The 25,396-nt window shown below is 38.0% G+C and overlaps 1 protein-coding gene and 2 pseudogenes across 3 annotated transcripts in view; 1 reads left to right on the top strand and 2 right to left on the bottom strand.

Moving 5' to 3' along the window:
* The window catches only part of ATL1 (atlastin GTPase 1), a 107,737-nt gene that overhangs the window by 23,105 nt on the left and 59,236 nt on the right, over positions 1–25,396 (top strand). For 2 of the 3 annotated variants that reach the window (XM_058429931.1, XM_032179203.2), the window contains exon 2: positions 4,233–4,405. In XM_058429931.1, coding sequence (XP_058285914.1) covers positions 4,372–4,405 — 34 coding nt within the window. In that variant the 5' untranslated portion in view covers positions 4,233–4,371. Of the gene's footprint in view, positions 1–4,053; positions 4,406–25,396 lie in introns of those variants that run through there. The other variant, XM_032179202.2, reaches the window with a different exon arrangement.
* Positions 7,626–7,702, bottom strand: LOC116456514 (U4 spliceosomal RNA; annotated as a pseudogene).
* On the bottom strand, positions 16,751–16,981 carry LOC116484468 (small nuclear ribonucleoprotein G-like; annotated as a pseudogene).

Below are 25,396 nucleotides of genomic sequence, written 5' to 3'. Positions count from 1 at the left end.
AACTGAACCATCAACTCTTGAGAAACTTCTGATTGAGGGAGCCCTTTACTTATGATGTAGGAAAATGAGCATGGTGAAAGAACCAATGGAAGAAAAAATAATTGAGGATACAGGGGGAAGAGAATAGTTTGTGGAGTAACATCCCAAAAGAGTCAGGAAGAGAGAGGATTTAAAGTACTAAAGTTCAAATGGAGTAATACCTTTTCTTCTTTTATTCTGATTTAAAATGAACTTGACCTTTGACTTTTTAAGTACATTTGTATTTTGAAAACATAATTCACATACCATACAATTCACCAACTTAGATTGTACAATTCAGTGGAGTTTTTTGTTTTGTTTCATTTTTTGAGACAGGGTCTTGCTCTGCCATCTAGGCTGAAGTGCAGTGGCCTGAATCCTTGAACTCGGGGGCTCAAGAGATCCTCCCACCTCAGCCTCTTGAGTAGCTGGGACTACAAGTGCACATCACTGCACCCGGCTAGTTTTTCTATTTTTTTATAGAGATGGGGTCTTTCTATGTTGTGCAGGCTGGTCTCGAACTCCTGGCCTCAAGTGATCCTCCCACCTCAGCTTCCCAAAGTGCTGGGATTAGTCATGAGCCACTGCACCCAGCCTAATCCAGTGGCTTTTAGTATACCCAAAGAGTTGTGCAAAGTTGATTTCATGATGAATTCTAAAACATTTTCATTGCCCCCAAAAGAAACCTCATACTCATTAGCAGTCACTCTCCAATTTGTCCCCAACCTCCCACTCCTTTCCTCCATCCCTAAGCAACAATTAATCTACTTTCTGCCTCTTTAGATTTGCCTATTCCATAAATTTCATATAAATGGAATCATATAATATGTGGTCTTTGTGGCTGGCTACTTTCATTTACTGTAATGTTTTCAAGGTCCATCCATGTTGTAGCATATATCGGTACTCAATAACTTTTTATGACCAAATGATGTTCTATTATGTGGATATACTACATTTTGTTTATCCACTCACTAGTTATTTGGCACTGGGATTGTTTCCACCTTTTGGCTATTATGAACAATGCTGTTATGGATATTCCTGTACAAGTTTTTTTGTCGACATATATTGTAATTTCTTTAGAGTATATATCTAGGAGTGCTAATGTATATGGCAATTCTATGTTTAACTTTTTGAGGAACTGCTCAACTTTTTCCCAAAGTAGCTGCACCATTTTATATTTCCATCAGCAGTTTATGAGGGTGCCAATTTCGCCACATCCTCACCAACACTTGTTATTATCTTTTTGATTATAGTCATCATAGTAAGAATTTTAAAACTTATTCTGGAGAATGTGAAACATTACTGTTCTAAGACTCAGAGTTATATAAAAGCATTACACTTAGAGAAATATCAGTCCCCTTAATCCCTACTACCCTCTTCCCATTCTTCCATTATTTCTGCCCTATTCCCACCCATCTCCTGTAGGTGACCAATCTCATTGGTTTCTGGTTTATTCTTGCTGTATTTATTTTTCACAGATGAATGGATACTTTTTTCATATCCTTTTCTTTTTACAGCAATGGTATACTATTTGCGCTTTTTCCTCCTCATTTAACATTGTATTCTGGAAATCACTCTGTATTAGTTTATAAAGATCTTCTGTATTCTTTTTCACACCTACGTAACATTTTATTGCGTATATGTATTATAATGTATTCAACCACTCATCTATATGTGGGCATTCAGGTTGTTTCCAGCATTTTACAATAACAAATGTAATGTAATACATAATGATGTATGTTTATATTTTCATACTGTTGAAGGTATTTCTTCAGAGTAGGTTAAACTTATGATTAAAAAAATGCATTCTAGCAATGTCCACTGAAAGGGTCTAGAAACAGTGATCTTCACCCAGCAGTGAGCACAACTAGCACCCACGTCTTGGTTTCTAAACACCTTTTCTTATTAAAAGGAGCCAGAGCATCTTGGAGAAATGGCTATTCTAGTTCTAAGACAGGGAAAATACAAAGGAACCTGAAACATTTTCTTGTACCAGAATATAGGGAACTGCTCAAAGACAAAAAGGGACAGTGTTAAAAGGACACACGAGCTGACCCTCAGCCAAATTAGGGCAATTTAGGCATTAAAAAGAATGGTGATGCATAACACAATTTTTTTTTAAAAGCTTCCATTAATTTATAGTGGGACTCAACATAGAAAGGTGGGAGAGGGAATGCCAGCTACTTAATTTAAAAGACATGACATCAAGAGGCTGAGGTGGGCAGATCGCTTGAGCTCATGAGTTTGAGACCAGCCTGGGCAACGTGGAGAAACCCCGTCTCTACATACAAAAACAGCCAGGCGTGCTGGCGACCGCCAGTAATCCCAGCTACTTGAGAGGCTGAGGCATGAGAATCGCTTGAACCTGGGAGGCGGAGGTTATAGTGAGCTGAGATCACGCCACTGCACTCCAGCCTGGGCGACAGAGGGAGACTCTGTCTGGAAAACAAACAAACAAACAAAAGACAATTATTTTAAAGTCTCCATTTAAAAATCACTAATATGAAATTGATTCAGGCAAGGATCAATGGATGCTAAAATCAGTGGATGAAAAGTTACTGGCCAACAGTACAAAAAGTCATGTACAGAGAGCTATTTATTTAAGCATTTTTTTGTGATTCACACAGTCTCAAAGTACTCACCTGAAGATTACTTGCTAATTATAAAGGCAACAGGTTTTTAGAAAATTAATTTCTTTTTCAATTAGGCATAGGTGTTGAATTATATAAATTTTTCCTTTTTTGCATGTAATCTATTGTACTCTTTAAAATGGGATTCATATGAAAGGGATTTTCAGGCTGGAATGTAAGCTGAGAATGATAGTAAAGGAATATAAGAAGAAAAGCATATCACACTTCTCTTTTGTTCTATGAACTTGGTTTATAGGTACAGGGATGAGATAATGTCTGTCTTCCTATGTTGTTTCATTAATGTCATTTCAACTCTGTTGAGCACAGACCTCTTTAAAACCATGGTGTAAACTTGGTTACAGTGTTCAAACAGCTCTGCGGTCACTAGAACCAGTAACTGAAATATAATGCATAAGATTTGGCAGTGGTGGGGGAGTTTGTTTTCAGATATGTTGATGTTCAAATGTCAGTAGGAAAAAAATGTGAGGATAACTTTAGGCAGTTATAAACACACCTCTGGTATAACGTCCTCTCTTCTAGAGGGCAGAAGACTAGAAGTATAGATTTGGGAATCATCAGCATGGAGGTCCTGTCTGAAGCCATCAAAGTAAATTACATTGAGAGAGTGTAGCGTGAGGAGTTGCTTACGATGAGGAATTAGCAGAGATCATGGATCTGGTAATTAAGAGGCTGGCAGTGATCTCCTAAGAACCGATCAGTACAGAGTGTGGGTAACAACCAAATGGCAGGAGGAAACTGTAAGGGACGGCATGATGGTATCTTGAGGTTGAGGTAGTATAAAGGGACAGTGTTTCCAGGTTACTGAAAACAACTAAGTTTGTAGCAGAGAGAAAGAAAGCAGTGAAAAAGCGAAAGATTGAAAATATTTTTATTTTTTTTCTTTTCCTTTCAAAATTGTCTGCAACCTTTATGGCTGCCAGGGCCCACCCAGACTATGTAGTATGATTTCAGCTCAAATAATTGCTATTGGACTTTCAGTCTGGAGCTTATCTTTGCAAATCTAGTGGGAAATTTTACCCAGTGGATATTGAGTTACAGATTATAATGAATCTACAGCTTTCATTTATCTTGATCTTCTTGATATAAATTTTGCTATTCTAATTTTAAGACAAATTACTGAGTATACATATACAAAAATACATAATACCCTCTTTACTAACATGACCTTGCTTTTAAAATGGAAAAAAAAAATGGGTGCCTGGTAGATAAATGCACATTATTTTAGCTACTTTGGCTATATAAATGTTGCCAGCTTGTTTGTACTAATGTATAACCGTGCTTGAAACAGGTATTTGAACATCCAGAATCATGCAGTATATCGGTTTGTGTATTTCTGATAACGCTGTTAAATTCTTTGAGAGTGTGTGCGAGGGGGTTCTGTTTATTTGTGTGTGTTTTCCGTTGAAAATGTTGCAGTACATGGTCTATCACTGTCTTCACGCTCTGGGGGTGGGCTGAGGTAGGGAGGGTGTGACGCTGGTATTTGTGTGAACTCGGGCTTGTGATGCTGAGCTTGGTTCATCTGCTTTCTCCTCCCTTTTCCTCCCCACTCCTTCCCACCAGCGCCACAGCAACATCCTCAGAGTCTGAGCGAACTGCGCCCAGCGCGGGCACGGAGCCTTCCACCGCCAGCAACCTGCGGCCCCGGAGAAGGCAGCGAGCGCAGTGACAGCGCCTCACCGCCACCAGCTCCTGGACCACCATGGCCAAGAACCGCAGGGACAGAAACAGTTGGGGTGAGTAGCAAATGAGAACTTCTGCAGCCTGCACGGGGTCTGGCCCTCCGCTTTCTGCTTCTGGAGACAGGGAGGGCCAAGGGCTGCTTGGTGCCTGCGTCCACGGCTGGGAGACGGGCCGTAGCCGAGCTGCTCCCTGTTTGGGCGGAGGAACCATGGCCGAGCGGTACCCGCGTCACCGAATCGCGCTGTCGGGGCGAGGGCTGCAGCTTCGCGCAGGCCGGGCCTCCAGCTCCTTCTTCCCCACCCCCTTCCGCCTCCTCCCAGCATTTGGACAGCACCCACCAGGCGCCTCTGGGGACTTGTGGGTTCCGCCTTAGCGATCGGTTGGGAGGAAGGCTATGGGGGTGGGCAGGGGGCTGTTGTTACTCGGCCCCAGAGGGGCGAGGGGTCGGGGATCTAGAGCAGGCCAAGCCCCAACCCCCCTCCCCGGGAGCCGCCAACTCGCTGGCCCTGCAGGGCGCGGGCTCTCGGCGGCGGGCGGCGCGGTGGAACAATGAGGCGGAGCGCGCCGGGTCCCAGACGGACTGTAGCAGACCGAGCAACCGGGAGAAGGGCCACCCTCTTGGGAATTCCTGAGCACTGCAGTACTCCTCTTAATTTGGGGGTTGGGTGGGGGAATTGGGGAAGAAGGGGAGCAAAGTTGTGGTTTCCAGCCTTCTGCCCCACCCCGACGTGGTACCCCATTCAGATCAGCCCCAAGGGTGGCTTTGTTCTTTGATTTTACCTTTTGGAGACATTGGGCTCATGATTCAGCACCAGGCCGAGGGGAGGGGAAAGGAGAGGCGAGACCCAGTATGTTCACACCGCGAGTGGGTGGGCGGTGCTCACGCAGGCGGAGAAGAACGGGCGCGGCGATGCGGGAGAAATCGCGGCCCCGCCCGCTTTGCTGCTCCAGACCTAGTTCTGGACGGTTGGTGTGGGCAGGCTGGGCGTCTTTTTGTCGTGGGTTCCCGATTTCTTGCAGTCACAGTGCTAAACTCACCAACATCTTAGGAACGAAAGCCCTCTAAGGCATTTATTTTATTATCTGAACCAGGGAGTGTCTCAGGCTACTGTGGCTTGGTGGGTAAAGAAATATTTTGTTCATCAGCTTGTTATTTAGAAATTGTTATTTGGAAATAACAATTGTTATTATTTGAAAAGTTCAGAGCTGCTTGATTCTGTTCCACATCTCAGTGAGAGCTCTTCTATAACTGTTTATTTGACCGAGAGGCACAAATGTAAATTTTAATTGGTTATTTCAGTTTAATCAAAAGACCGTGTATCTCCTTGCCTCTGATTGTTCTCATGGTCACAGGATATGGTAGGCAAGGTTTACATTTGGGAGATTATCCAAGGTTTGTGGTAGGCATGGAGAGTTGGAGCGGGGAGGTCTGTCATGACTTGGCTGAGTTTAAGGGAAAGTGGTTCCATTTTCTGAGATCATGAAACTTCAGTTTTAACAGACCTGACTATTGCAATAAGTTTTATTTGCTTCTTCTGAAATTTAAGTAAGCATTTGCAGTGTATCCCCTTTCCACCCATTCTCTTGGCCTCTAGAATAGGAATTTATTGAACACACACAGTAAGGGTGCGTATATTCAAGTCACTTTTGGTCTCAATCTCCATGAATTGTTGTCTCCACCCTGTTAACAGAGGCATGTGAAAATGTATTCTGAGGATTAAAATTTTCCTGCTTCATGAAGCTTTGGATCATTATTGCGCAGAATTTCCTTTGGTTATAAACTTTTTTTTTTTTTTTTGAGATGGAGTCTCACTCTGTCGCCTAGGCTGGAGTGCAGTGGTGCCATCTCGGCTCACTGCAAGCTCCGCCTCCCGGGTTCACGCCATTCTCCTGCCTCAACCTCCCAAGCAGCTGGGACTACAGGCGCCTGCCACAATGCTCAGCTAATTTTTTGTATTTTTAGTAAAGACAGAGTTTCACCATGTTAGCCAGGATGGTCTCAATCTCCTGACCTTGTGATCCGCCCGCCTCGGCCTCCCAAAGTGCTGGGATTACAGGAGTGAGCCACTGCACCTGGCTTTATGAACTTCTTATGTAGTGGAAGTTTTTTCCTCTTGGGAACATGGGTCTCATATCAGGTTTTCCTAAAAGTCACACAGGGACTTATTAGAAATGCAGACTCTCCCATCTTCCAGCCAGAGCTTTGGAATCAATAGATCCGAAAGAGGGCCTAGGAATCTGCCTTTAAATTAGCATTTTAGGTGATTGGGAAGCTGATGGTCTTTAGGTGTTACTTTGAGAAATACTGCCTTAGATTATTTACATTTGGTAGAAACATCCCAGATAGTTTACCCAGAAGTCATCAGGAAAGTTTCAACTCAAGTGATGGATTAGGAAAAGAAATACTAGAATCACTATAGTGTTCACTGGAAATTATTATAGAAAAGAAATAGTGGAATTCTGGACTCTTATCTTGATGTTCTATGGAAATGCTTTACTACTCAGATTTTTCTTTGCTGTAAAGTATATATGACATAAATGACTTAGAAAATGTAGTAGATGGAGTAGGAGATAGAGGTTTTGGCAAAGTTATTAGCCCTGTCAGTCTTAATTCCATTTTATTACCAGTATCTAGTAGAATGCCTAACACACAGTAGGCATTTAGTAACAGCAATAGTAGCCAACATCATTAAGCTAATGGCATATGAAATAGGTGCTGTAATACTCATTTTACATATTAAAAGGTAGAGCTAGTAGATGATTGACCCAGGATTCCTGCTCTGGCAGTTTGAATTTAGATTCCTTTATCTTCTATTCTATCTCTTTGTTGAATGGCTAATACCTTCTGTATTATATTATAGAACTACAGTTTCAATGCATATTCATCTGCATTATTGCATTTGATCTTCAACCTTTTAAGTAATTATGTGTCTTAGGGCATATCACTATTTTACAGATAAAAAAACTAACTCAGAGGTGAGTTAAATGATTTGGTGAAAGTCATGTATTTGGTAAGTAAAAGGACTGAAATTAGAACCTGGGTTTTTTTCCTAATTTATTTTCTATAACATGATATTGTGGAATGTTTTCATGGAGAGAATGGGGTGGGGTGTGAAGATAACACAGAAAACAGATCCTCATAGTAGACAGAGGTCTCTCATGAGAAAAATCTTATGAGAGCTTAAAAAAGAAGACAGTGAACTGACCTTATCTAGCTAAGTAAGTATTTTTCAGACAAGTTAGAAAGAAAAAGGCATCAAGGTAGACAATCCAGAATGGGAAAATACAATTAGCAATAATCGCGCCTCGGATAGACCTCATTGGCTACGATACTGCCACTGCGCAAAGCTGAGAATGGGAAAATACAGTGATTTCCAAGAAAAGGGCAAGAAAGATATTTGCAAAATCAGCATGAGAGCTAAAATTTAGATAAGGAACCTAAGGACCATATAACAGGTATTTTTATCTTAGTAGCTAGAGATCTGTAGGTCTTACAGGGACCATGAAAGCTATACAGCAGAAAAGCATCTCTGCTGACTACTAGAATTGAGGGTGATGTTTGAAGACCACACCCAGAGATAAAACTGGGAAGCGAGTCTGAGTAGAACTGAGCATCCTACCATCTGTACCTAAATCTACCCTTAAGATGTTTGAATAAATTTAAGCATATAAAAGTCAATTCTTCCAAAATAGGTATTATTATTATTTGAATGTATCACTTCAAATGTATAATCATTTGTATACATCTGTATCAAATGTATAATCATTTGAATGTATAAGGGATCTGAGATTCAGAGAGCCTAAGTGACTTGCCAGAGGTACTGTAGTTTCTAGGTTATAGATCTAGTATTCAAATTCAGGGTTGTTTGCTTCCACAGTCCATGCGATGAGGACAAGGAATAGTATGCCAAAAGGTACCACAACAAGCTTATCTAGGATTAAGCTCATATAAGAAATCAATGCTGTATAAACTTGATCACTTGGACTAGAGAAGTAGGCAAAGAATGTGCTAGTGTGGAAAATAAAGGGGACAGATAAGTATCAGAAACAGTAGCCCAGAAAGCAGTCTTGCACTGCTGGGTTTGAGCTTAAGTACTACCAGAAACAAAACAGAAATGCATACTTTGTTTGTTTGTTTTTGTCAAAGTTGCTTAAAAACTTGGGATACCACCTGGGAATTTGACTTTTCTACAATGTAACAGAAACAGATAGTGCAAAACTGCTTTAGAAAAATAGTATTCACACTAGGCTGGGCACGGTACGGTGGCTCACGCCTGTAATCTCAGCACTTTGGGAGGCTGAGGTAGGCAGATCACGAGGTCAGGAGATGGAGACCATCCTGGCTGACACGGTGAAACTCCGTCTCTATTAAAAATACAAAAAATTAGCCAGGCATGGTGGCATGCACTTGTAATCTCAGCTACACGGGAGGCTGAGGCAGGAGAATCGCTTGAACCCGGGAGGCGGAGGTTGCAGTGAACCAAGATTGCGCCGCTGCACTCCAGCCTGGGTGACAGAGCGAGATTCCATCTCAAAAAAAAAAAAAAAGAAAAAGAAAAGAACGATAGTATTTGCATTAAAGTATCAGCTTCGACTGCCTTTAAAAATTAACTAACTTAGCTTCACAGTAAGTGTAGGAAATGCCTATTTGTTGAAAAGGCATTTGTGGAAAATTAATTTTTAGGTTTCCGGTTTTGAGGAAAGATTTAAAACAATCTTGAGTGTGCTGTAGTTACCTCATGATCTTCTTTCTTTTCTAGTTGGCTATATTCTATTTTTCTTGAAATGAGACTGTCCCTTTTTACCTACCTCATCTTCTATATACCTAATTCTCCTAAAACAATATAAAATTTCTACTGGGTCTTGGCTGGACACGGTGGCTCATGCCTATAATCCCAGAACTTTGGGAGGCCAAGGTGGCTGGATCACCTGAGGTCAGGAGTTCGAGACCAGCCTAGCTAACACGGTGAAACCCCATCTCTACTAAAAATGTAAAAAAATTAGCCGGGCATGGTGGCGGGCACCTGTAGTCCCAACTACTCGGGAGGCTAAGGCAGGAGAATGGTGTGAACCTGGGAGGCAGAGGTTGCAGTGAGCCGAGATCATACCACTGCACTCCAGCCTGGGCCACAGAGTGAGACTCCATCTCAAAATAAATAAATAAATAAAAAACAAACAAAAAAACACCCCAAATTATCTGGGCATGGTGGTGCATGCCTGTAATCCTAGCTACTAGGGAAGCTGAGGCAGGAGGATCACTTGAACCCAGGAGGCGGAGGTTGCAGTGAGCTGAGATCACACCACTGTACTCCAGCCTGGGTGACAGAATGAGACTTCATCTCAAAAAAAAAAAAATTTCTACTGGGTCATACTTGTACTGTATGATATGTACTATATATAAGACATGTACTGTAGATTTTCCTTCCCTACATTTTTTAACTTAAGTTGCCTTCCCTGCATCTTTTCAAATATACTTTTTATACTTAACATCTGCTTACCTTGTCTTGATGACTCAAGGGTTACACGTTTGCTCCATTTCAGACACTGCAGCCTTTATTATCTTTAGAATCAGTGGCTACACTGTAGGCAGAACCTATGATCACCAGGGAAATAATCCACTGTGTGGTACTTCCAGTAATAAAAAAAGATTTTAGATTTGGAGGATCTTCCTCTTTTACATAAAAATTTCTTATGAAACATATGTATACAAAAGAACATATAAAACATGTGTTGTTTTAAAAAAGGAATGAGCACCTGTGCCCCCCAGCCAAAGAAACAGAACATTATCAATATTTTGTCACTTCTTGTGTGCCTCTCCTTAAGGACAACCTATTTTGTTTTGTTTTGTTTTTGAGACAGCATCTCGCTCTGTCACCCAGGCTGGAGTGCAATGGTGCAATCTCAGCTCACTGCAACCTCCACCTCCCAGGTTCAAGCAATTCTCCTGCCTCAGCCTCCTGAGTAGCTGGGATTACAGGCGCCTGCCACCAGGCCCGGCTAATTTTTGTATTTTTAGTAGAGATGGGGTTTCCCCAGGTTGGTCAGGCTGGTCTCAAACTCCTGACCTCAGGTGATCCACCCACCTCAGCCCCCCAAAGTGCTGGGATTACAGGCGTGAGCCACCACACCTAGCCAGGACAATCTGTTCTTATCCCTCTCCAAAGGTAAACACTTTCATTAATTTGAATTTTCTAATTCCCTTGATAATTTTTACAGTTTAGCTATAAATAAATATATATCCCTAAATAACATACTATCTAGTTTTACATTTGAAGAGCCTAATATAAAGGGAATCTAGCCGGGCGCGGTGGCTCACGCTTGTAATCCCAGCACTTTGGGAGGCCGAGGCAGGCGGATCACGAGGTCAGGAGATCGAGACCACAGTGAAACCCCGTCTCTACTAAAAATACAAAAAATTAGCCGGGCGTGGTGGCGGGCGCCTGTAGTCCCAGCTACTCGGAGAGGCTGAGGCAGGAGAATGGCGTGAACCTGGGAGGCGGAGCTTGCAGTGAGCCGAGACTGCGCCACTGCACTCCAGCCTGGGCGACAGAGCGAGACTCCGTCTCAAAAAAAAAAGGGAATCTAGAGTGTGCTTTTTTCCACAAGATATTTTGTTCACTCCACATCCTTACCCATAGTTGGTATTATGATAGGTCTGAAATGGTGTCTCATTGTAGTTTCAATCTGCATTTTACTGATTACCAGTGAGATGTCAGCATATACTTATTGTCTATTCATATTTCCTCCTCAGTGCCTGTTTGCCCTTTGCCCATTTTAAAATTAGGTTATCTTTTTCTTCTTGCTTTATAGGAGTTTTATACATATTTTTTATATAAGTCCTTTGCTGATTGTCTTATAGATCTCTTTTCCCACTTTGTGCATGACTGATCTCTATGGTGTATTTTAATAAATAGACATGTATTTAAATGTATCCATTTAAACAATATTTTCCTTTATGGCTTGTACTTTATATATATATATATATATAAAGTACAATTTTTTTTTTTTGAGAAGGTGGTTTCTCACTTTGTCCCAGGCTGGGGTGCAGTGGCTCAATCTCGGCTCACTGCAAGCTCCGCCTCCCGGGTTCACGCCATTCTCCTGCCTCAGCCTCTCCCAGTAGCTGGGACTACAGGCGCCCACCACCACGCCCGGCTAATTTTTTGTATTTTTTAGTAGAGACGGGGTTTCACCGTGGTCTCGATCTCCTGACCTCGTGATCTGCCCGCCTCGGCCTCCCAAAGTGCTGGGATTACAAGCGTGAGCCACCACGCCTGGCGTACTTTTTATATTTAAAAAAATCTTCTCTTACCTCAAAGTTATAAAATCATCTTCTATATTATCTGGTTTAAAATTGTTACACCTTTTTTTCAGTTTTTAAAATTTGTGGTAAAATACATATAACATAAATTTTACCATCATAACCATTTTTAAATGTACAGTTCCATGATACTAGTATGCAAGTAAAATATTGTTGGGTAGCTATCACCACTGTCTATCTCCTGAACTCTTCATCTTGCAAAACTGAAACTCTATGCCCATTAAACAGTAACTCCTCATCCCTCCTTCTCACGGCTACTAGCAGCCACCATTCTACTTTCTTTCACAATGATTTTGACTACTCTGTGTACCTCATGTTAGTGGAATGATACAGTTTTCTTTTTGTGACTGGCTTATTTCATATAGCAAAATGTCCTCAAGGTTCATCCATATTGTAGAATATATCACAACTTCCTTCTTTTTTAAGGCTGAATAGCATTCCATTGTAAGTATACACCACATTTTTTTATTCATTCATCTGTTGACAGACATTGGGTTGCTTTCACATTTTAGCTATTGTGAATAATGCTTCTATGAACATGGTGTACAAGTATCCCTTTGAGACCCTGCTTTCAATTCTTTGGGGTATATACCCAGAAGTGGAATCGCTGGATCTTATGGTAATTCTATTTTTAATATTTTAAGGAACTGCCATACTGTTTTCCACAGAGGCTGTGCCATTTTATGTTCTCATCAACAGTGCACACAGGCTTAAATTTTTTCGTATCTTCGCCAACACTTGTTATGTTCTGTTTTTTAAAAAATAGTTGTCATTCTAATGGATGTGATGTGATATCTCATTGTAGTTTTGATTTACAATTAATATTATGATTTCTCTTGTGATTTCTTCTTTGATCCTTTGTTGTTTAAGAGTGTGTTGTTTAATTGCCACAAATTTGTGAATTTTCCAGTTTTCATTCTGTTACTGATTTCCAACTTCATCCCATTGTGGTTGGAGAAAATATTTTAGTATTATATCTATCTTTTAAAAAGGCATTGAGACTTAATATGTGGACTCCCTTATAGTCTATCTGGAGAATGTTCCAGGTACACTTGAGAAAAATGTGTATTCTATTGTTGTTGGCTAGAATATCTGTATTTGTCTGTTAGGTCTAGTTGGCACACTGTGTTGTTCAAGTTCTCTATTTCTTTACACGTCTTTATTTCCTTTTTGTTTGTTTGTTTTATCCATTATTGAGAATAGGATATTGAAGTCTCCAACTATTAGTATAGAACTATTTCTTATTTCAATTCTGTCAACTTTTGCTTCATATATTTTGATACAGTGTTCCTAGGTACATAGATTTTTGTCATTGTTATATATTCAACTGCTGTATTAAAACTTTTATTAGTATATGATGTCCTAGCCAGGTATGGTGGTATGCGCCTGTAGTCCCAGCTATTCCAGAGGCTGAGGCAGGAGGATCGCTTGAGCCCAGGGATTTGAGGCTGTAATGTGCTATGATTGGGCCTGTGACTAGCCACTGTACTCCAGCCTGGACAACATAACAAGATATTGTCTCTAAAAAAAAAACCAGTTCTTTGTTTTCTGTTAACTTTTGTGGTTTTTTAAAGGCTATCTTTTCTGATATTAGTATTGCCACCTCTACTCTCTTTTGCTTTGTATTTACGTGGAATATCTTTTTCCACCCTACCACTTTCAATCTGCTTGTGTCTTTGGATCTAAAGCAAAGCTCATAGACAGCATATAGTTGGATCATGTTTTTAAATCCATTCTGCCAATCTCTTTCTTTTGATTGGAGAGTTTATATCTGTTTACATTTAAAGTAATTACTGAGAAGGTGTGACTTCTCTTGTTTGTTTTGCTGCTTGTTTTCTATGTGTCTTATAGCTTTTTTGTCTCTCATTTCCTGCATTACTGCGCATTACTCTCTGTTGTGTTCAGTTGATTTTTATAGTGTAATGTTTTAATTCCCTTATCATTTCCCTTTGTGTACATTTTTCTAACTTTTTTTGTGGTTACCATGGAGATACATTTAACATTCTAAAGTTGTAACACACTAATTTGAATTTATACTAGTTTAATTTTAATAACATACAAAAATTCTTCTCCTTTACGTGTCCATCCTCACCCCTTTCAGTTATTGGTATCATAAAAGTATACCTATTATGTGTCCAAAACACATAAACTAGTAACTGTTTTTTAAAATGCACTAGTTTCTCAGTTGGGCATGTTGGCTCATGGCTATAATCCAAGCACTTTGGGAGGATGAGGTGGGAGGACTGCTCAAGCCCTGGAGTTCAAGACCAGGAATTCGGGTCAACATGGCAAAACCCTTTCTTCACAAAAAAAAAAATGCAAAAATTATCCAGGTGTGGTGGTGCATGCCTGTAGCCCCAGCTGCTCAGGAGGCTGAAGTAGGAGAATCACTTGGGCCCAGGAAGTTGAGGCTGCATTGAGCCGTGATCATGCCACTGCATTCTAGCTTGGGCAACAGAGAAAGACTCTGTCTCACTGAGCCGTGATCATGCCACTGCATTCTAGCTTGGGCAACAGAGAAACACTCTGTCTCACTGAGCTGTGATCATGCCACTGCATTCTAGCTTGGGCAACAGAGAAACACTCTGTCTCAAAAAAAAAAATACATTACTTTCTTAAATTATATAGAAAACAAAATGTGGAATTACAGACCAAAATTACAATTATTATTATATTAACTTTTGGACTTATAGTTTTTTTTTTAAGTATTAGTCTCTTAAACCACATAGAATACCAAAGATGAAGCTACAAACTGTTGTTAAAATAATACTACCTTTAATAATTGCCCACGTATTTACCTTTACTGATATTTTTATTTCTTCGTATGGCTTTAAGTTACTGTGTAGTGTCCTTTCATTTCAACATGCAGGACTGATTACAGTTAGCATTTCTTGAAAGGCAGGTCTAATGGTAAAAAACTCCAGCTTTTGTTTATCTGGGGATGTCTTAATTTATTCCTCATTTTTGAGGGACAGGGCTGCTGGATATAGGATTTTTAGTTGACAGGTTTTTTTTTTCTTTCAGCACTTAGACTATGTCTGCCCACTGCTTTTTTGCTTCCAAAGTTTTGATGCGAAATTTGCTGACAATCTTGTTAATAATCCCTTATATGTGATATGTCACTTCTCTCTTGTTGTTTTCAAATTTTTCTCTTTGTCTTTGGCCTTTGACAGTTTGATTATAATGTGTCTCAACGTGGGTCTCTTTGAGTTCATCCTACTTGGAATTTGTTGAACTTCTCAGATGTTTATCTTTCATCAAACTTGGAAAGTTTTCAGCTATTATTCTACAAAGAATCTCTCTGCCACTTTCTCTTTCTTTTCTTCTCTGTAACTATTACAATGTGTATGTTGGTTCATTTGATGGTGTCCCACAGGTTTCTTAAGCTCTATTCAGTTTTCTTCAATCTTTTTTCTTTCTATTCTTCAATGACTTGATAATTTCTATTTTCCTAATCTTCAAGTTTGCTGATTTTTTTTGTCTGCTCAAATCTGTCTCTGATTACCTCTAGTGAATTTTTCATTTCAATTATTGTATTTTTAAGCTTCTTTTTTTCTTCTTTTAAAGATAGGGTCTCACTCTGTTGCCCAGGCTAGAGTATAATGGTATGATCAGAACTCACTGCAGCCTCAAAATCCTGGCCACAAGTGATCCTCTCACTTCACCTTCAAAAGCGCTTAAGTTACAGGCATGAACCACCTTGTTCAGTGTGGAATTTCTTTTTGGTTTATTTTTAGGTTTCTATCTTTTTACTGAAATTTGTATTTTGTTTGTATGTCATTTTCTTGACTTTCTCCATGTCTTCTGCTGGTTCTTTGAGTATTTATAAGACAGGGGTTTTAAAGTAATTGTTGAGTAGGGTTGCCATGTTGTCTTTCTCTAGGACAGTTTCTGTTTTATTTTTTTCCCTTAAACGGCCAGTACTTTCTTCTTTCTTTGTATACCTTGTGATTTGTTGAAAACTGGACATTTGAAACTAATAATGTGGTAACTCTGGATGTCAGAATTTCTCTCTTTCCCAGGGTTTGCTATTTTTTCTTTTTGTTTTAATTGTTGTAGGATGTCTCCATGTCAAGGATCAGCCTGAGATGTAAACTTAAGATCTTCACGGTCTTTTCTGAGCCTGTGCCTTTCCCTGGGCAGTAACTAATTTCCTCTGTGTATGCAGTTGCTTTTGAATGTCCTAGTCTTTAGTGTCTGGTTTTCAAAAGTGGGGGAAAAGAAAAATGAAGGGGTAGTTAAAGAACCTGCCCTTTAAGTCCCCTGGAAGTCACTTGAGCTAGAGTGGGAGGGGCTTCCAACAATGAGAGGTGGGGTGTGCAACAAGGACAGCTCACCTATATCTGCACCTCCATGATCAGAAGCAGCAATTATCAACCAGAATACAGATCTCCAAATTTTGGAGGACAGGGGTTCTTATTCCCACTTTGGCTCCCACAGCCTGCATTCAAGCTGCTCCAGGAACACATGCATGGCTGCCTGCCATGGGACTGGGAGATATGGGATGTGTAACTTCTGCTAAGCTAAGAGCTAAAATTGACTGAAATTAACTGCAATTTACTGTCCAAGCTTATCCCTGGAAGTTTCAAGTCTTTAATGGATTCCAGAGTTCTTCTCAGAACTCTTTCCAGTCTCACTTCATCAGATTAAGACTTCATCAGATTTCTCCTTTATTCATAATTATTAGTTTTTAAAAATCATCACTGGATATTGAATTTTAACAAATGCCTTTCCTGCATTCATTCAAATAATCATATGGTTTTTCTTTTCTAGTTTGTTAATATGTTAATTAGATTAATAGATTTTTTATGTTGAGGTGATCTTGCATTTCTAGAATAAATCCAGGCTAGTCATGCTGTATTTCCTTTTTTAATACATTACTGGGTTTGCTAATCTTTAGATTATGATATTTGCAAGCATGTTTACAACTAAATTTCTTTTTTTGACTATTACAAAAGTTTATTTAACAAAAAGTCTAATATGAAAATGTACATGACCTAATTTTTACATAATTTTTACCTAATTTAACAGGCCTTTTGGAGAGGCGACATGGATTTCTCTGCTGAATGGTCATTATTTATACGCATTCCAAGGCTTCTAACATGATGGTACTATTTCCTCACATTACCACCATTCCAATATTGTTCTGTTGCCCACTAGTTGCTGTCTCCACACATTTATCTATCACAAGATTCATTAAGGGATCAAATCCCCACAATATTCCTTGGATATGTCTGCCACCATTTAATTTCAGTTATAACTTCTTGTCCATAAATTTTTTCAAATCCAGAGGGTGAGCTTTGCTCATGGTGTCTTTTCTGTGGGCTTACAGATCACTGAATTTCCTTTCTTGCACTTTCTTTGTCTGACTTTGATATCAAGGTATCAAGGTTATACTAATTTTATAAAATGAGTAGGGGACATTTCCTTTTTAAAAAAATTATCTGTAAGAATTCATGTAAGATTAGGATCATCTAGTTTGAGAAAACTAGTCTATTAAACCTCCTGGACCTGCCATATAAGATTTTGAACTGTTCATTCAATTTCTGTTTTGGTTATAGAATAATTAAAGTTTTCTATTTCTTCTTGAGTTAGTTTTAGTAATTTACATTTTTCTTGAAATCTATCCATTTCATCAAGCTGGCATAAGATTGTTCTAAGTTTTCTGTTATTTTCTCTGCTTAATTTTGTTTATGTGTACCTTCCTTAGTATATCTTTTATCATGTGATTTCTCCTTTTTTCTTTTCTATTTATTTAATTTCTGTGCATCTCTATTATTATACTTTTTGGTTTATTCTATATTTTATTCTTTGTAACTTAAGAAGTTGGATACTGAGCTCACACATTTTCAGCTTTTCTTCTTTTTCTGATCTATGCATTTAAGCCTATAAGTTTTTTCTACGTAACAATTTTGTTGTATCCTATATATGTTGATATGTAGTAGATTTATTATTATTCAGTTTTAAGTATTTTAACGTGTCATGTTAGTCCATTCTCATGCTGTTATAAGGACATACCCTAGACTAGGTAATTTATAAATGAAAGAGGTTTAATTGACTCACAGTTCTGCATGGCTGGGGAGGCCTCAGAAAACTTACAATCATGGCATAAGGGGAAGCAAACACATCCTTCTTCACATGGTTGCAGGAGAGAGAAGCGCAGAGCTAATGGGGTAAAAGCCCCTTACAAACCCATCAGATCTCATGAGAACTCACTATCATGAGAACAGCATGGGGGAACTACCTGCATGATCTAATCACCTCCCATGAGGTCCCTCCCCCAACATATGGAAACTACAATTCGGATTACAATTCAAGATGACATTTGGGTGGGGACACAGAGCCAGACCATATCAGTGTCCATAATATTTTTTTACCCATGAATGTAGAAAAAGTATGGATTTTTCTACATTAATGTTTTGTTATTGATTTCATACTTAATTTTATTATAGTCAGAATATATGTTGTATAGCACCACTTTCTATGGCGATGGAAATGTTTTGTGTCTGCTCTATCCAATATGGTAGCCACTAGTCATATGTGGCTATTGAGCACTTGAAATGTGGCTAGTGAGAATGAGGACCAAATACTTAATTTTTTTTTTTTTATTATACTTTAGGTTTTAGGGTACATGTGCACAATGTGCAGGTTTGTTACATATGTATCCATGTGCCATGTTGATTTCCTGCACCCATTAGCTCGTCATTTAGCATTAGGTATATCTCCTAATGCTGTCCCCGCCCCCCCCACCCCCCACCCCACAACAGTACCCGGAATGTGATGTTCCCCTTCCTGTGTCCATGAGTTCTCATTGTTCAATTCCCTTAGACCAATATTCTTGATGAACATTGATGCAAAAATCCTCAATAAAATACTGGCAAACCGAATCCAGCAGCACACCAAATACTTAATTTTTGATTGATTTAAATAGTCACATATGGCTACTGGCTACAATACTGAGCAGTTCGTGTTCATAGAACACCCATGCTTTGAACTTGGTTGAAATTCGATTTATGTACTAATGCATTTTTAATTTTTATAAATATCTCATGTACATTTGAAAAGCATTTCATGTTTTCTGATTTTTGATGCAGTATGCAATATATGTCCATTAGCTCAAACCTACTAAATGTATTGTTCATATCTTCTATACTCTGATTTTGGACTGCTTTATCTACCAAATACTGATATCTGATAGATACTTTAAAGTTCCCAGATATGTTTTTTAAAAAAACATGAAGTAGATTTGTCAATTTCCCCTTCTGTTCTGTTATTTTGCTCATAGACCTTTGAGCTATGTAAAGTGCGCACAAATGTGGAATTGTTACATCTTCCTAATGAGTTTAACCTTTTATTTTTATGCCACAAACCTCTTTATCTCTCATGATACTTTTTGCCCTGAAGTCTATTTTATCTGATATTAATGTAGATGCTTTATGTTTCTTTTGCTGGTTTAGTTTCTGGTACTACTGAGCTGGGGTAGCTGGGGAAGGAGACTGACTGATATCCATAAAATGAGTCACCTTGTGTACCTAATTACCTAGAGGCTTCTCAGCAGTGAATGCCCTTTGGAGGACATTCACCTGGGACTGAATATCCTTATACTCCGTGCCTGTTCCAAAGCTCTATCAAATATTTCTTCCAAGTGCCTGATTATCTGGTGGAAGTGTTAGCTACTGTCCACAAATTGGTGTAGTTCTGTGCCTTTGCCATGTGCTGCAAGTCTCAGTGGCTGCTGTCAGTTCACATATCTATTCTTTCTGTTAGAAAGCAATAATGGCTTTTCCTTCACCCTGTCTTCCAAAAGTCATGAATGCTTTTCACTGGCAAAATCTAAACAAGAGCTCTCCCAAGAAAGGATTGCAAGAATTGTAGTGCTGTAGTTTCAGTCTCTGCAGTGTATTTCCAATCTCTGCAATATAGAGAACAGCTTAGAATGATTGAGCATGACACAGACAAAATTCAGCACAAAGAGTAATCATCCATTTTCAATATAGCTGACTCAAAGATGATTAAAGGACCACGTAATTCTTTAGAAAACAACTGTGTCTAAAACTGACTTTTTTCAGTGACTACAAAGGCATATGTATTTGTTTTTCTTAGTGGGAATTGTGCCTTCCATCTGTTTTTCTTAAAACATGTGAACATATTTTCTTATGATTAAGTTTTTTTCTATACCATGATTTCGAATGGCTCCATATCTTGTATAATAGAGCTGTGAAATAATTTATTTACAATATCCTACAGTTAGACATTTAGATTGTTTCCAATTTGTCACTATGTAAATAATGTTATCATGAACCTCTATGTAAATAAATACACATGGAATTGTTTTATTAAAAGGTATGTGTATTTTTAAATGTTTTTCATTGTTTTCAATACTGAGTGTGTTTGTGTGTGTGTGTGTGTGTATATATACGTATATATATATATATATATATATTAGCTTTTACTAGTTATGATAGCCAAAAAGACTATCTTCTTTTTTCCCCTCTCTCTGTTCCTTGATTTAGGAAGGCTATCTATTTTAATTAGTTTGTCTTTAATTACTAGAAAGACTTAGCTTTCCCCCCATGTCTATTAGCCATTTCTATTTCTATTTTTATTAGTGACTTACTTTTCTACACACACACATACACACACATGCACAGTGCCCTCATCATCATGTCATTGTTCTTCTAGAGACATCCATTGAATGGTTTATGAAATTCTTTTGTGTCCAATGTAAATAAATAGCTTGTTATATAAATGACTGACTTAACTTCTTCCAAGGCCTTCATGTTGCAGGATCTGCATTAATCCTTTTAACCCTCTTCTTCAAGGCTATCATTAACAGCAGAGCTATCTGAGAGTCTGTACGGAAGTGTTTTGAGATCTATTACGTATAATCCTATATCAATACTGTTGTTCTAACATTCTTAAGATTCACATTTATGAGTTAGTATTTTGTTTTTGTTTCCTTATCTCTGTTTGTCTCTGTATAAACTCTTTTGCTGTTACTTTGGAAGTCATTCTCAGTTTTTCATTCACACAATTTTTTTTATGTCATTCTCTTTAAGTTCTATTGCTAGGAAGAGACATAAATAGTTTAAGAAAAAGTAATAGTTCTTTTTAATTTTAGTTGCCAAGAGATAGTTTCCTTGGTGGTATGTTTTTTTCTCTATAATGGCTGCAATATACCCAGAGTTTGTCATCTTACTTAGTTTATGCTAGAAAGATATATTTTTTTTACAAAGTTTACAATTAAGAAAATTAGAAATACACTTCCACAGCATTTCTAGTATATGAATATGATTATTCTCCACATTTGACATTTTTGAAGATTCCCCTTCTACATGGCTAAATTCAGTAGCTGAGTGCCAGCTTCCAGTAACTCAGAACACCACATAGAATGAAAAAGTCCCCAAAGTCCCTATAGTGATTGAATATAAGACCAAGTATATAAAAAGGTGAAATGATATACAGACTATCCTCAACTTGTGATGGTTTGACCTATGGGTTTTCAGTTTTACAATGGTGTGAAAGTGATACCTATTCAGTAGAAATCGTACTTCAAGTACCCATATAACCATTCTTTTTTCACTTTCAGTATAGTATTCAATAAATTACATAAGATATTCAACACTTTATTATAAAATAGGCTTTGTGTTAGATTATCTCACCCAATTGTAGGCTAATGTAAGTGTTTTGAGGATGTTTAAGGTAGGGTAGATTAAGCTGTAATGTTCAGGAGGTTAGGTGTATCAAATGCATTTTCAACATATATTTTCAACTTACGATGGGTTTAACAGGATGTAACCCTATTGTAAGTTGAGGTGCATCTGTATAGTTGGTTCTTTCCTTCCTTGTGAGCTGTACATTTGTATTATTCATACTAAAGGGCTAGTTTCCATCTGGTTTACTTCTGACCTGTTTCCTGCCCCCTCTCTTTTTAGGATTTGCATAGTATTCTGGGAATTGAAACTGAGTTTAATTTAGCAAAACATATTTAAGAAAAAAGAAATCTGGTGCTGAGGAAACTTGTTATGCATTCCAAAGGATTTTTGAATGTAAAAAAAAATGTTTAGAGACAGGGTCTCATTATGTTGCCCAGGTTGAAGTACAGTTGCATGATCATCGATCACTATAATCTGATACTTCTGGACCCAAGTGATCCTTCTGCCTCAGCCTCCCGAGTAACTAGGACTACAGGCATGTGCCTCCATGCTTGGCTAATATTTTAATTTTTTTGTAGAGATGGCACCTTGCTATGTTGCCTAGGCTTATCTAGAACTCCAGAGCTCAACCGATCCTCCTGCCTCATCTTCCCTAAGTGCTAGGATTACAGATATGAGCCACCATGCCCAGCCTATTTTAGATTAACAAGGATAATATTTATTGTGTAGATAATATATAGTTATGAATAATGAGTCGAGTGCATAACATTTGTTCTTAGTAATACCCTGAAGTCCAATATTTTTCAGTTATTTGTATTAAATTTATGTAAATATTTATTGAGCACCTACTGTGATGAACTTCTGTTATAAGTTTTTGTTTGTTTGTTTTTGTTTTTGAAATGGAGTCTTGCTCTGTCACCCAGGCTGGAATGCAGTGGCGCAATCTCAGCTCACTGCAACCTCCACCTCCCGGGTTCAAGCAATTCTCCTGCCTTAGCTTACCGAGTAGCTGGGACTACAAGCACGTGCCACCACGCCGGCTAATTTTTTGTATTTTTAGTAGAGACAGGGTTTCACCGTGTTAGCCGGAATGGTCTCGATCTCCTGACTTAGTAATCTGCCCCGCCTTGGCCTCCCAAAGTGCTGGGGTTACAGGTCTGAGCCACTGTGCCCGGGCTATAAGTTTTTAAGAAATACAAAGATGAATAAGACAGTCTCTGCTCTCTAAATATTTTTAGTCTAGTTTTTCGGTTTTGTTATTTTACAGAAACTGAAGTTTTCTAAATAGTTTTTTTAACAGTTTTATTGAAATATAATTTATATTCCACATAATTCACCCATTTAAAGTGCAGAATTCACTGGTTTTAGTATATTCAGAGTATATTTAGTATATATAATTCTGAAATTATTATAATTTTACAACATTTTCATTAGCTCCTAAAAGAAACCTTGTATCTGTTAGCCATCACCCTCCATACCCTTCCTACTCCCCAGCTCTGGGTAACCACCAATCTACTTTCTGTTTCTATAAATTTGCCTAATTCTATACATTTCTATGTAAATAGAATTATACAGTATGTGGTCCTTTGTTACTGGCTTCTTAACATAGTGTTTTCAGGATTCATCCTATTATAGCATGTATTGGTACTGCATTTCTTTTTATTGCTGAATAATATTTCATTGTATGGATATACCACATTTTATCTGTCCATTTATTAGTTGATAGACATTTAGATTGTAGCTTTTCTAAACACTTTTATATGTAAATGTTGATGACCATAATTATATGTATGGGGTGATGTTAATGATAGGTTTCTTTCTTAACTTTAAGTGACATACAAACTAATGGCTATATATTTATAAATATTCCACAAATTCATTCTATTCTATTACTTATTCTCTCATTTAATAACAAATGATTTCTGTATTTTTAAAAGTCTATATACCAAGAAGGAATATTTAATATGGTATTTTGCTTACATAGACAGAATGAGACTTCTTTGTATAAAGCATCTCAGTATTTGATACTGAGTGATAAACAAATATCACAACTCAGGTATTTGTTTTATTTTGTAGCCTATGTAAGTCATAGTTAATAGACAGTCTCCCTCCTCTTCATTAATTCCATGTGTAACTCTTCAAGAGCCTTGAACATATAAATGTAAAGTTCACAGTTATCTACCTAACCCACACCTAGTATACAAAGGCAGAGAAGGAAAGGATAATCAGATACCAACATCCACTGAAGTGTTTTCCATTACTCTCACCCATAATATCCACTCTGTTCCAAATCCTTTCAGATTTGTGCTCTGTCTTCCTCTTCCTGACCTGGGCCCTCATAACCTTTTCAACCTGCTCCATGCATACTGTACTACTTGCTTTTCTTAAACATGCCAAACACACTCTCTCACACACTTTTTTTCAGCATTAGGCCATATTGTACACACTGTATTATGCCTTGAGTTATTTCTTATGATATATATTGGGCAATTGTTCCAAATGAACTTCCTCACTCTTTACAATTATATTTCACAAGAGGATGAACCATAATTTACTAATCAGTCCCTCACTGATGGACATTTACATTGTTTCTGGTGTTTTGCATATGTATGAGTATATCTGCAAATGAATTCTTTGAAATAGCATTGCTGGGTCAGGAATACATATATTTGTGTTTTTTGTAGTTATTTGCCAAATTGCAGCCCAAAGATGCCGTATCCATTTTAATTCCCACCTGTAGTATCTGTGAGTATGAATTTACATCTGAACTAATGAAAAGAATTATTACACTTTTGATCTTTGTAAATCCAATATGTGAAAAAGTTATCAGTATATTTTTTCATTTTTATTTGCATGACGGTGAATATCTTTTTATATTTATGGAGTCATTTAATATTGTGGGTTTTGTCAGTTGCTTATTTGTATCTTTTGTCCACTTCTCCTCCACCAGGCGTAGGTCTGTGATTTATTTGGAACTGATTTTTGTGTATGGTGAGAGCTAAGGGTGATGGCTCATTTTCCCCACACATGAATATTCAATTAATTTAGCATCATTTATTGAAAAGATCTCCTTTTCTCATTTATTGCAGTGGCACCTTTGTTGTAAATCAGATGATTGTATATGTGTGGGTCTGTAGTCTTTTCTATTGGTCTGTTTGTTTATACTTGTGATAATATCACTCTGTCTTAATTACTGTAGATTTTAATTATCTATTGGTGTCTGTTAGTGTAAGTCCCCCAATTTTGTTCCTTTTCAAGGTTGTCTTTGTTATTCTTGGCTTTTTGCCTTTCCATACAAGCTTATTAATTTGCATAATAAAGATTTATGCAGCAGAGAAATAAGCTTGTTAATTTGTACGAGAAAGATTGCTGAGAATTTGATTTGGGTTATAATCAATCTATTGATTAATGGGGTGCATCAACACATTTACAATATAGAGCTTTCTAATCTGAGAACATGTATATCCCTCTTTCAGTAATGTTACATATTTTTCTGCAGAGGTCTTAAATGTCTTTCATTAGATTTCAGTGGTATGTTGGAGCCAGCTCCTACTAGTTCATGAGAGCTGATCAGGTACATCTCTTCCTGGCTCCACATTCAGTAAATCACATTGTGAGACTAAAGTAGGCCATGGTGGTAGTATTCGTATCACAGAAATTGGCAAATGTCACAAATCAGGAATTTTCCCCACCTACCCACTGCTAAGAGCTGGTTGTTAAACACTTGCCAACACATCACTTAGATTGATTACTAGATGATCAGGTTTTATAATGCTATGAAAATATTTTTTCTCACTAAAAATAATTGTTATAATCTACATACAGTAAAATTCACTTTTTTAATCTACTGCTCTGTGACTTGTGAGAAATTTATATAGTCACGTTATGACTACCACAATCAATATTTAGAACTGTTCCATTACCCCAGATAATTTTCTCTATCTCTTTAGAGTCAACTCTAAAGTTGAATGTATCACAGTTATTTATCCATTCGCTAGTTAAAGGAAATTTGGGTTGTTCACAGTTTTTAGCAAATATGAATAAAACTGCTGTAAACATATTTGTGC

The sequence above is a fragment of the Hylobates moloch genome, unplaced genomic scaffold (assembly GCF_009828535.3).
Source record: "Hylobates moloch isolate HMO894 unplaced genomic scaffold, HMol_V3 SCAFFOLD_16, whole genome shotgun sequence".
NCBI classification, from domain to species: domain Eukaryota; kingdom Metazoa; phylum Chordata; class Mammalia; order Primates; family Hylobatidae; genus Hylobates; species Hylobates moloch.
This window is presented reverse-complemented; position numbering and strand designations above follow the sequence as displayed.